This window comes from Schistocerca nitens, chromosome 6, assembly GCF_023898315.1.
Source record: "Schistocerca nitens isolate TAMUIC-IGC-003100 chromosome 6, iqSchNite1.1, whole genome shotgun sequence".
NCBI classification, from domain to species: Eukaryota; Metazoa; Arthropoda; class Insecta; order Orthoptera; family Acrididae; genus Schistocerca; species Schistocerca nitens.
This window is the reverse complement of record NC_064619.1, coordinates 530,588,014-530,600,216: the sequence shown is the minus strand read 5'-3', so window position 1 is coordinate 530,600,216 and position 12,203 is coordinate 530,588,014. Positions and strand designations below refer to the sequence as shown.

Sequence of the window (12,203 nt, the reverse complement as noted above, 5' to 3'; positions counted from 1 at the left end):
GATCGTGTGCTCAGCCGCCACTTTCGTCATGCTTGGCCTCCCAGGTTCCCAGACCTCAGTCCGTGCGATTATTGGCTTTGGGGTTATCTGAAGTCGCAAGTGTATCTTGATCGACAGACATCTCTAGGGATGCTGAAAGACAACATCCGACGCCAATGCCTCACCATAACTCCGGACATGCTTTACAGTGCTGTTCACAACATTATTCCTCGACTTTAGCTATTGTTGAGGAATGATGGTGGACATATTGAGCATTTACTGTAAAGAACATCATGATTGCTTTGTCTTACTTTGTTATGCTAATTATTTCTATTCTGATCAGATGAAGCGCCATCTATCGGACATTTTTTGACTTTTGTATTCTTTTGGTTCTAATAAAACCCCATGTCATTCCAAGCATGTGTGTCAATTTGTACATCTCTATCTACATTATTCCATGATTTATTCAGCTTATCAAATTTATACTGACTTTTTGATCACCCAGTAGATCAGGAGCAATGAGAGTTTGCGAATATCAAAGTATGTGGTATAAATATCCGTATCTTTTGATTGCAATGACTTAGATGATTCAATTTCACCGCCAAGGGACTGTTTACCTTGATATGCGACATAAATTTCAGCTTGATACATTTACCAGTTCCTGAGAAAAGCGGCTTTAAACAGTGGAACGTACAGACAGGCAGACAACGAAGTATTGCTGTAAGGGTTCCCTTTTAAACGACTAAGCTATGGAACGCTAAAACCGACCGTAGTACAAGGTACGAATGTGAATGAATCTCGGATTCGTAATAATATTATGCCAGTTATCGAAACAGTCGTCGCGTTGCGAGAGGACAGATTTTCCAGAGACGGGAAACACGTGGCCCATTGCGGACCACAAGGAATCTTTGAAGACGGACGCAGGACAGGAGAAAACCTGGCGCCCTCGCGGCCTTGCGGGCGATCCAGGCAGTGTCGGGTGTCCGACGCGGCGGAGGCGCACGCCACGCCACGTGACCGTCGCCTCCTGGAGGTGCCGGCGTGCCTGGAGGGGGCGGAGGGGGCGGAGGGGGCGGCAAATCGCCTTATAAAGGCCTACCGGAGGCGGCCGCCGCTCCGTCGCTACTCACGAGAACGCTTGGCGAACCACTCTCCCACCCAGCTGTCCAAGTCCTGCGCACTTAGCTGAGGTAAGCGAAGTTTCAGAGCCACCAATACATCTGCGTACCACTCCGGTAGCTAACGTGCAGTGCATGTCGCAGGACATAAGATATGAGCTACACCTCGCGATTTTAGAACGACGCAAAAACATTTCTCTTGGTGAAATGTTCAAAAATTAGTTAATCTTTAACCTGTTCTAGCAATTATGCCTATCTCCGGAAGGACTGACATTTTGTCAAGATCTGAATGACCATTACTAGCATGTCTTGATTACAACATTTTGTCATTAATAACTGCGTCATCTGCGACGAGTCTAAGACCACAACTTATGAAAAATAAAATGATCGTTCGGCATTATTGGCCGCGAGTACCCACCTAGTGCAAATTATTCACGCCACTTCGGCTACTTGCACCTCGATGATGAAATGATGATGACAACACAAAACCCAGGCTCCGAGCAGGGAAAATCTCCGACCCGACCGGGAATGGAACAAGTGAACTCGGGGCCTAGAGGCAGGAACGGTAACGGCTAGACCACGAGCTGTGGACATCACAATAGGTGTTACATTGTAAGTCATTAATATACAGGATTTCTATAGAGTCCTTTCATAAAACCTAAGGAACAGAGGAACAGGAACAGAGATCCGAAGAGTAAACATTTGACATTGGAACAAACGATGCGTCCCAATATCCAGCTTCTTCTTAGTGAACGGAAGATGGTAATTACAGTGACATCTACATCTACGTCTATACTCCGCAATCTACCTTGCAGTGTGTGGCGGAGGGTACTTTGTGCGCCACTGTCACTTCCCTCCTTTCCTCTTCCAGTCGCAAACAGTTCACGGGAAGATCGTATGCCGATATACTTCCACGTGGGCTCGAGTCTCTCTCATTTTATCTTCATGGAACTTTCGCGAGATATACGTACATGGCAGGAAGCAATATGTTTGTGGCAGAACGGCTCTCTTGGAGCGCCTGAAACTAGATTTCATTGATCATTATTGTTACGCTTTCGTGCTTACTAAATAAATCTGTAACGAAATGTCCTGTTCTTCTTTGGATATTCACTATTTCCTCTATCAGTCCTACCTGGTACTGTTCCCATACTGACGAGCAATTTCCAAGTATTGGTTGAACAGCTGTTTTGTAAGCCATTTCCTTTGTTGATGGACTAAATTTCCCTAAGGATTCTTCCAATCAATCTTAGTCTGACGTCTGAGTTATCCCCGATTAATTTTATGCGATCATTCGATTTCAAATCGCTCCACATGCATACTAAATATTTTATGGAAGTAACTGCTTCCAGTGATTGTTGCATAATCGTCTAATCATGTAATGAAGGGATTTTCTGTCTATATATTCGCAGTACATTACATTCCTTTATGTTGACGGTCAACTTTTCACTCCCTGTACAAGTGTCGATTCTCGGCAGATCTTCCTATTTTTCGCTAAAATTTTAAAGCGTCGCTATTTCTCTGTACATAACAGCATCAACTGCGAAAAGTCTCATGGAACTTCCAACGTTATGTATTACATATTATGAAAAGTAACGGGTCTATAGCACTCGCCTGGAGCACACCCAAATTTGCATTTGTGCCTGAAGATTTCTTTCCTTTCTAAATGACGTGGTGTTTTGTTTTCTAGAAACTCTTCAGTCGAGTCGCTCGTATTTTGTTCATTAAGTGGTAGTGTGGAACTGTATCGAATGCCTTCCGGAAGTAAAGGAACATGGCAACAACCTGGGCGCCGGCATTTTCCGCTTTCCGTGTCCCTTGGACGAACAGAGCGAGCTGGGTTTCACACGATCGGTGTTTTCGGAACCCATGTTGATTCCTACATCGATTTCCGGCCTCCAGAAATGTCGTAATACGGGAGCATAAAACATATTCCGAAATTTTGCATCTGACTGATGTGAGAGATTGAAGGCAATAATATTTTTGTGCTTCTGTTTGACGCCCTTTCTTGAAAACGGGAATGACCTGTGCTTGTTTCCAACTGTCGGGAACATTTCGCTCCACCAAAGACACATGGTACACCGCTGATAGAAGACGGGCAAATTCTATCGTATACTCTATGCAGAGTCGTACTAGTACCCACTCAAGTCGAGTGACCTTCCCTATGTTCAGCGATTTCAGTTGCTTTTCTGTTCCATGCTCACTTTTTTCGATATCAACCATTTTTTCGTTCGTGTAACAATTTAAAATAAGCACTACAGTGCGACCTTCCTGTATGAAAGAGTTTTGGAAAATTACGTTTAATATTTCAGCCTTTTCTCTGTCGTCTTACGTTTCAATCCCATTGTGCTCACAGAGTATCTGGACAGATGGCTTCTGTCCTTTTACTGATTTAACGTAAGACAAAAGCTTCTTAGGATTTTCTGTCAAGTTGGTAGGCAGAATTTTACTTTCTATTTACCTGAACGCTTCATGCATGGCTCTCCTTTCACTACTATTGGTTTCATTTTGTTTTTGTTTATCTCTCAGACTTTGGCTACGTTTCAGTTTGCAGTGGAGCTCTCTCTGCTTCTTTATCAGTTTTCTAACACAGCTGCCGAACCACGGCGGGTCGTTTTCACCCTCACAACGTTGCCTCACAACGTTGCTCAGCACATATCTGTCTAACGCATATTCTCTTGAGCTTCACTAATTGATGCTCAGCGTTGTTATTGCTGGAGATGAAATTTTCGTGCTGACCACTCAGGTAATCCGAAATCTGTTTCTTGTCGCCCTTGCTAAGCAGAAAAATCTTCCTGCCTTTCTTTGTATTCGTATTTACAGTTGTATTCAGCGATGCCTTATGATCACTGATTCCCGACTCTACGCTTAGTCGAAAAATTTAAGTCTGTTTGTCAACAACAGGCCTAATACGTTGTCTTCTGAGTCGGTGCTTTCATTAAGTTCAAATGGTTCAAATGGCTCTGAGTACTATGGGACTTAACTTCTGAGGTCATCAGTCCCCTAGAACTTTAGAACTACTTAAACCTAACGAACCTAAGGACATCACACACATCCATGCCTGAGGCAGGATTCGAACCTGCGACCGTAGCGGTTGCGCGGTTCATTAAGTACTGATGGTAATTTTCGGATAAAGCTTTTAGAACAACTTCGCATGTTCCTCTATCCCTACTCCACGTCCTAATCACTTTAGTCTCTCTGTCTGTAGCTAGTAGGTTAGAATCTCCTCCTAAAACTATAAAATGGCCAGAAGATTTACGTTAAATATTCTCCAAGTTTCCCCTCAACTGTTCCGTCACTACTGTTACTGTGGCGGGGGTCTATAAAGTATCCGATGACCATGTTTGATCCAGTCTTGAGCAAAATTATCGCACTCCAAATCTGTAATAATCTCACTAGATATTATTGAATTTTTTGTGGCTATAAATACGCTTTCATCACCAGCGTTCAACCTGTCTTTGCAATATACATCCCAATCGGAATTTGGAATTTTATTGCCATTTCAACCAGCTTTCTTACCTTAGTACTACGTTTGCATTGTTATCGTTTATAAGCGAGATTGGTCCCAGGACCTAGATGCTCCTGCAGTTAATTAATACTACATTAATGTTTTCTTTCTGCGATGTGTTATGACGAATGCTACGACGCCTGGACTCAAAGAGTATCTTATGGGACCTGTGAATTGATTTCTCTATCCTAAAACAGCAACATGTGAACGCCACACTTACTCTGCTACCCTACTAGCCGTGGCCTGCGTTTAGTGCACGTCTGACTTACTAAGGGTAACCCTATAATTCTTCACCCGTTAGCGGAAGTCGGGAAAATTGCATCCGATTCTGTCGCTGAATCGTTTGAGCCTTTTGTTTAGACCTTTCACTCTGCTCCACACGAGAGAGCCGCGATAGATTCTGGGAACGATGCTGCAAAACGATAGCTCTGCTTCCGCCCTGCGGATGAGGCAATCTTTCTTCGCCAAATCAGCCAGCCGCCGGTAGGAAGCTAGGAAGACCTATGAACCCTGGCGGCAGGCGTCGTTCGTGTCGACACGAGCCAAGTTTTGCAGTCAGATGTACTCAGTGTGCTCAGTCGCTGCCAACAGACCTTCCTCCACATCTCGTAAGAGACCCCCTGGCAGGAAGACAGGTTGTACACCGACCGAGCACTACATTTGTAAGTAAGTAACTAAAGCTGTCAGATATTCAGTATTAAAATTACATGACATGCACAGTATGGTATATCACGCTATATTCTTATTCCTCTGACAGTTGTTATCTCACTCCACTACTGTAGCAGCGATTGACTTTCAATCATTTATGCTAACGTTGGATTGGAAGCCGCTTCTTTCAATGTACTTTGTGCTGCTATGCTTGATACTACTTTTATTTTGTAAGGAAACTAAAATAATAATTAAAATAAAAAACAGCTGCCTCCCCATATTTTTCTCTGTCCCCCAGAGGAGAGTCTCACAGAAATTACCTATCATCATTCGCTCTGTTGAGGGGTAACACTGAACCAGGTAAATTTATGCAACACCATTCAAGCTATAGTTATTGATGGTCACCAAGATGGCTGTGACCGTTAAAGAGGCCCCTTAGTTTGTAGAAGGCCTTCAGGGGCGGAGTGATAGCTTCGTGGGAGATAGTGATTATGAATAGCCAGGTATTCCAACTTACCTATAGAATTCCCTCAGAACTCGCTTGTAAGACGAACATATCGTATGAACGGCTGTTCATGGTGGCAATAGAAATGGTTCAAATGACTCTGAGCAATATGGGACTTAACTGCTCAGGTCATTAGTCCCCACTTAGAACTACTTAAACCTAACTAACCTAAGGACACCACACACATCCATGCCCGAGGCAGGATTCGAACCTGCGACCGCAGCGGTCGCGCGGTTCCAGACTGTAGCGCCTAGAACCGCTCGGCCACTCCGACCGGCAATAGAAATGAGTGACTACCCTGACAGCTGTTTTCTTTCTAGCATCGAGATTTCAATTAGAGCCTAACAAAACAACTCACCCTCGCTTTTGTTGGTGTCCTGGAGCAGTCACTACGTACCGTCCACGTAGTCACTGGTTAGCACATTAAAACTCGCGTTAGGAACCATGTTGGCGAAAGTCTGTCTATAAGGCTTCTCCCGGTTGCAGGAGTAGCCACAGCCCTTTAAAATCGAGTATGACGTTTACTTTTCGTGGTACGTAAATGATCTCATCAGAAGAAAACCGCCGGCCACCTTCTGCGTAAATTTTAATCGATGCTTGTGCACATGTGAACCTGGGATTGAATACTAGTGCTGTCTTTCCTCTCGGTTTCTGAGCTTAACATTCGTTATCCTCTTTGTTTGTAAACCTTTTTTCGGAATATATTTCAATTAATGAGTCAGCTTTGATTCATCGGTGTCCAAACCCACTGCTTGATTCACACCTGTAAGTGTGATCGAGTCAGTTGTTTCCAAGGCCGCGAGGCTCAGCAGCACGTTTTTTTATGTACCACTTGACAGAGGAAGAGATGGGTGCGCGAAGTGTCTCATCATGAAGAGAAAGACGGTCAAAACTGCCTAAATCACTAAAGATAAATGCCGGGATAGATGCCTTTGAATAGGACAAGGCTGATTTCTTATCCATATCGAGATCAGAGCATGCTCTCCAATGAGTTCCTCGTCAGTAAGATGTTATACCCTAGGCTTCCTTCTTATTTCCATTAAGAAACGGCGTACGCTTTTTCTTTCCTTGTTTAAACAAAGTTTATTGCTTAGTCAGTTTATAGATTTTTATCCGGTTGGAAGTACCAAGTGTGTCGGAAACAAACCTCCTGTTTTGGTAACAGTTTTTCTTAGGAGTATTTACTAGAGCACAGTGGCAACTGAGAAGTCACGGATTTCCCTTAGCTGACACCGAACCATAATCGTTTCCTGAAAATACAGTTCATATGAATGCTACGAATTTTGATTAAAGGTAGTCTCTCTGGTGCTTCCCTATCGCACAGACACTATGCACTTCTCACATATTCTTGCATTTCCGAATAAACACCAGCAAGAAATAAAGTAAGTGTCCTAGACAATCAGACGAAAGGAGTTGGTATTTGAAAAGACAATAACTGTAACGTCTGAACGTCGCTTACTGTAAAAATTTATTAATTTGGATGGTATTGTATATGTCAGAGTCTTGGTCACTTGCTACTGTATTAAAACTGAGTACCGGTTTCGGCTTTGCAGCCATCATCAGATGTAAAAAGTAGAGCAGCGTCACGTAGGCGCGTAATCATGTGCTGACAACGCACCTATGTCCGGCTGCTGTAATTTTTAGATCCAATGATGGCTGTAAAGCCGAAACGGGTACTGAGTTTTAGTAAGGTAACATGTGATCAAGACTTTGTTTTATGTAATGTACTTCGAGACGAAGGTCACAGCTCTCCTCCACAGACCTAACTGGCCTCATTCCGTGAATTCGGATTGTTTTTAATAAATCCTAGTAAACGACCAATAGTTCCTTCGAACATTGCGTTTAAATCATTGAATTATGTTCCTTTTTTATTGAATCTCGACACAAATTGCTCAAAATTTTTCTCCTCTGTCAGTCTTGACCCTTAGGCGATTTTCAAGTGTTCACAACTGAACAACAGGAGCTTCTACGTCCATTGGAGTGCACCAAACGCCAAGTTGGAAAAACAAAATATTCTCTTCTCAAGTTGGTCTCCTCTGTGTTACAGATGTCTGCGGATGAGATACAGCAGCTGAAGGAGTGGGTGGAGCAGCAGCCGCACCTGCCGCCAGTGCCAGGTACGGACTACCCCATTCTGGTCTCCAGGTACCAGCTGTCAGCAGATTCACTTCTGCGTCGTAAAATCCCCCTGCAGTTTCATTAGTCTTCATAACACAAAGGAGTTCTGTAATCACTTTCCAAGAGAGGCAACGTTGTGGTTAGCAATCGAATCTCCGTCCAGTTGTCTTGATTTGTTCATCCCTGAGGAAGCAGCATGTGCAACATCTTTTGTGGGTCGTGAAGTGACTGGTAACACCACAGATTCAAGAACCTTAACCACCGTACAGACTCAGGGAGATTGCTATAGATTGCTCCCAGACACGCACATCTCGCCCATTGAGGTCTCTTAGGCATTCACTAGGATTGCGGGCATGCATCCCGCGGGTTTCATGTCCATAGCGTGTCCCTTGGAACATTATGACATGATGTGGTAACTACAGGGTGGTGCATTTTCATTTCGAAGATGGGGGTCGTCTGAAGGGCAAACAAATCAGAGCACATGCTCGGTCAGTCGCTTTTTGTTCAACAGACAGACACGATATCAAATGTATGAAGGACTCCGTTTTGTAGGTAGACGTCTCTCGCACCAGAATACTTCAACCACCTTCCTGAACACTGCCCTATTTGCAGTCGGTATCCATTGTCTCGCGTGGTTTGCGACTTGCATGCATCATACCGTTGGAGTGAACAAATGGTTCACCAGTCCGAGAAACCCTTCATAATGGTAGTGTCTCTAACTTACGACATGCGATGATAAAAGGCACTTGTGAGGCATTGGTTCCTGTGCTACGTCGTATGGCTACACCCCTGTTGTTGTTGAACAGCATTGTATTGGCGCGTATTTTGCTGTGCCATAGCCCTTCCAGCTGCTGTTACTCCCGATATAGTATACAACGACCCACCTCGGCAACGCAATGTTGCCCACGGTAGTTAACTCCGGCGGTAAATTTCCTATATCGAAATACTCACAGCACATCTTTGATACTGTGGGAAATATGCTGCCTGACAAAAGAGAGAAACAGCACAATATATGGTCAGAAGTCAATGTAACTTCGTACACGTATGATTTGCAACTCTTTGAGAGGCTGCCAGAGTGAAAGTGTTGTTTGCTTTCTGTGTTGTTATTAGATCTCGTAGAGTATACTGTATAAGGGGTGTGGACAGCGTCAGACGTTGAGTGAGCACTGTGAAGGAGATGAAGACGCCACGTGCGACGCCTCCTAAGAGAGGTCTGCATTTGACCAGCGTGCCAATTAGTACAGTGTCCTGATTTGTGGGGCATATCGGATGTGACAGTAGTTCAGTGCTGGACTACATGGGAACGTTCTGATTGACTGCGTCTGACAGCCACGAGGGAAGACCGCCATATTCTGCATCAAACACAACGTAGCCCCTTCACATCTGCGTCTATCATCCGATAACTGGCGGAGGAATACCAACATCATTGACTGGAGGCTCGCAGCAACCAAACTAGAGAAATACCGCCGCAAGCGTAGAGTGCCGTTAACGTAAAAAAAGGCTGCATTTTCAGTGATTCCATGACTGAGGAGCATGGACTGATGGTGAACATCGTTGCACTGTGTTCTGCGATGAATCGTGGTGCTGCACTATGCTGGGTGACCATCGTCATCGTTATCGTGTGGCGGCAACCTGGGGAGAGAGCCCATTACTGCAATATTTTGGAGAAGCACTGCGGTTTTGCGTCTGGCGTCATGGTGTGTGGAGCCATCGGATGTAGCTTCCGGTCACGTCTTGTAGTGATAGAGGGAACTCTGATGGTACAATGGTATGTCATAGACTTCACGCGTCCTCATGCTTTATCTTTCATATGACAGTGTCCTGGTGTAATTTTTTAGCAGGCCAACGCTCGTCCACACGTGCCACGTGTCTCTATGAACTGTGGGTATGATGCTGAGGTATTCTCGAGATCTCTCTCTAATGGAACTTGCCTGGGACCACCAGGGTCGTCAACTTTGTCCCAGTGCCATTGTCTGGGATATCGAGGACCAGTTACAGTGGTTGTGGGTCAGTTTTCTCAGGAAAGGATACAACCATATTATCAACCTCTACCCAAACGAAATAGTGCACGATTTGAGATCGGAAGGGTTCTAGTGCCATACTGACAAGTAAATTTGATTCGATTTTGTTATCTCTGAAATAATATTACATACCCTCTCAGGGCCTTGAAACTTCCCTTCTGGGTGCTTCTCAAGCAGTGTAATTATCGAGGTGCCCGCACGACTTCGGAGATGAAGAAACCCAAATGTCTGCCCACAGCGAAATGCCCTAAAATCACCAGTCTTGCCAGTAGAGTGTATGGCCGCGCTGCTGACGTAAACCGTCACCGTGGCGAGAGGAACGCCGTTCTGCTAACACGGCGTCTTTCTGTAATTAAATGGTTCATACACCATGTGATCAAAAGTGTCCGTACACCTGGCTGAAAATGACTTAGAAGTTCGTTGCGCGCTCCATCGGTAATGCTGGAATTCAGTATGGTGTTGGCCCACCCGATTACAGCTTCCACTCTCGCAGGCTTATATTCAGTCAAGTGCTGCAAGGTTTCTTGGGGAATGGCAGCCCATTCTTCACGGAGTGCTACACTGAGGAGAGGTATCGATGTCGGTCGGTGAGGCCTGGTACGAAGTCGGCTTTCCTAAACATCCCAAAGGTGTTCTATAGGATTCAGGTCAGGACTCTGTGCAGGTCAGTCCATTACAAGGACGTTATTGTAGTGTAACCACACCGCCACAGGCCGTGCATTATGAACAGGTACTCGATCGTGTTGAAACATTCAATTGCCATCCCTGAATTCCTCTTCAACAATGGGAAGTAAGAAGGTGCTTAAACCATCAATGTAGGCCTGTGCTGTGATAGCGGCACGAAAAAAAAAACAAGGGGTGCAAGCCCCCTCCATCAAAAACACGACCACACCATAACACCACCGCCTCCAAATTTTACTGTTGGCACTACACACGCTGGCAGATGACGTTCGCCGGGCATTCGCCATACCCACACCCTGCCATCGGATCGCCACATTGTGTACCGTGATTCGGTACTCCACACAACGTTTTTCCATTGTTCAATCATACAATGTTTACGCTCCTTACACCAAGCGAGGCGTCGTTTGGCATTCACCATTGTGATGATTGGCTCATAAGCAGCATATCATGTAAGCAACACAAGCACCACTGAACAAATTTGCTTTTCGACATAAGCCGGACCTTGTGGCCGAGCGGTTCTAGGCGCTTCAGTCTGGAACCGCGCTGCTGCTCCGGTCGCAGGTTCGAATCCTGCCTCTGGCATGGATGTGTGTGATGTCTTTAGGTTAGTTAGGTTTAAGTAGTTCTAAGTTTATGAGACTGATGACCTCACATGTTAAGTCCCATAACGCTTAGACCCATTTAAACCATTTCTCTTTCCTTTTTTTTTTTTTTCGACATGGAAAAATTTAGCACCTGGGATTTGAGATCACATTTTAAGTGAATGTATTCTGAATTTCAAAGGCCGATACTCGTGTCTCTCCTCTTAGATGTGACGTTGATACTAGACTTGACTATTCATGCCGTGGTAAAATTCGTCCCTCTGGACTACAACCAAAGTACCTTACAGACATTCTCATTCCATCTCTAAGTGCTGTCTCTAAAACTTGTTCTGTGTCCTATATCTCTGAAAATATGATTTTTTAATGGTTGTTCTATCAGATGTCATTCTCCGAAGTTCACAGAGATATCATCTTTCGCTGAACGAAACACCTACATATGTTGGGATTCTGTAATTATTTTCTCACAGTGAGAAGCCCATTCAACAGAATTCTAAAACAAATATTTTAACCTCTACAAAGGAGTTAGATACTATAATTTTCATGGACACTGTGCTTAAATGTTTCAGCATGGTGAGTATGTTAACTCTTAAGAAGTTATTTGACAGATATTAACATTCCACATTCAAAGAATGAGAGAGAAGACTCTTGTCTACAGTAGCAAACGTCCTCATGGGTTCTGCACGATTGTTATTGGAGCCGGCATACTTATTCCATAGTATTAAGATGTATTCTGCGCTAATTTTTGGTTATGACAGATCTTTTGTTCATGCCAAAGAAATCCTTTTCTTGCCAAGAGCAGCGGTTCACTGATTATATGTGGTCATAATTACTTCAGTGCTTCTGTTGATATCTACACTCCTGGAAATTGAAATAAGAACACCGTGAATTCATTGTCCCAGGAAGGGGAAACTTTATTGACACATTCCTGGGGTCAGATACATCACATGATCACACTGACAGAACCACAGGCACATAGACACAGGCAACAGAGCATGCACAATGTTGGCACTAGTACAGTGTATATCC

At 44.3% G+C, this 12,203-nt stretch overlaps 1 protein-coding gene across 1 annotated transcript in view; it reads left to right on the top strand.

The window, feature by feature from the left end:
• The first annotated feature begins 1,055 nt into the window (after positions 1-1,055).
• The window catches only part of LOC126262312 (alpha-tocopherol transfer protein-like), a 116,146-nt gene continuing 104,998 nt past the window's right edge, over positions 1,056-12,203 (top strand). Inside the window, exons 1-2 of the mRNA XM_049958863.1 lie at positions 1,056-1,169; positions 7,803-7,872. Coding sequence (XP_049814820.1) covers positions 7,803-7,872 — 70 coding nt within the window. The 5' untranslated portion in view covers positions 1,056-1,169. The remainder of the gene's footprint in view (positions 1,170-7,802; positions 7,873-12,203) is intronic.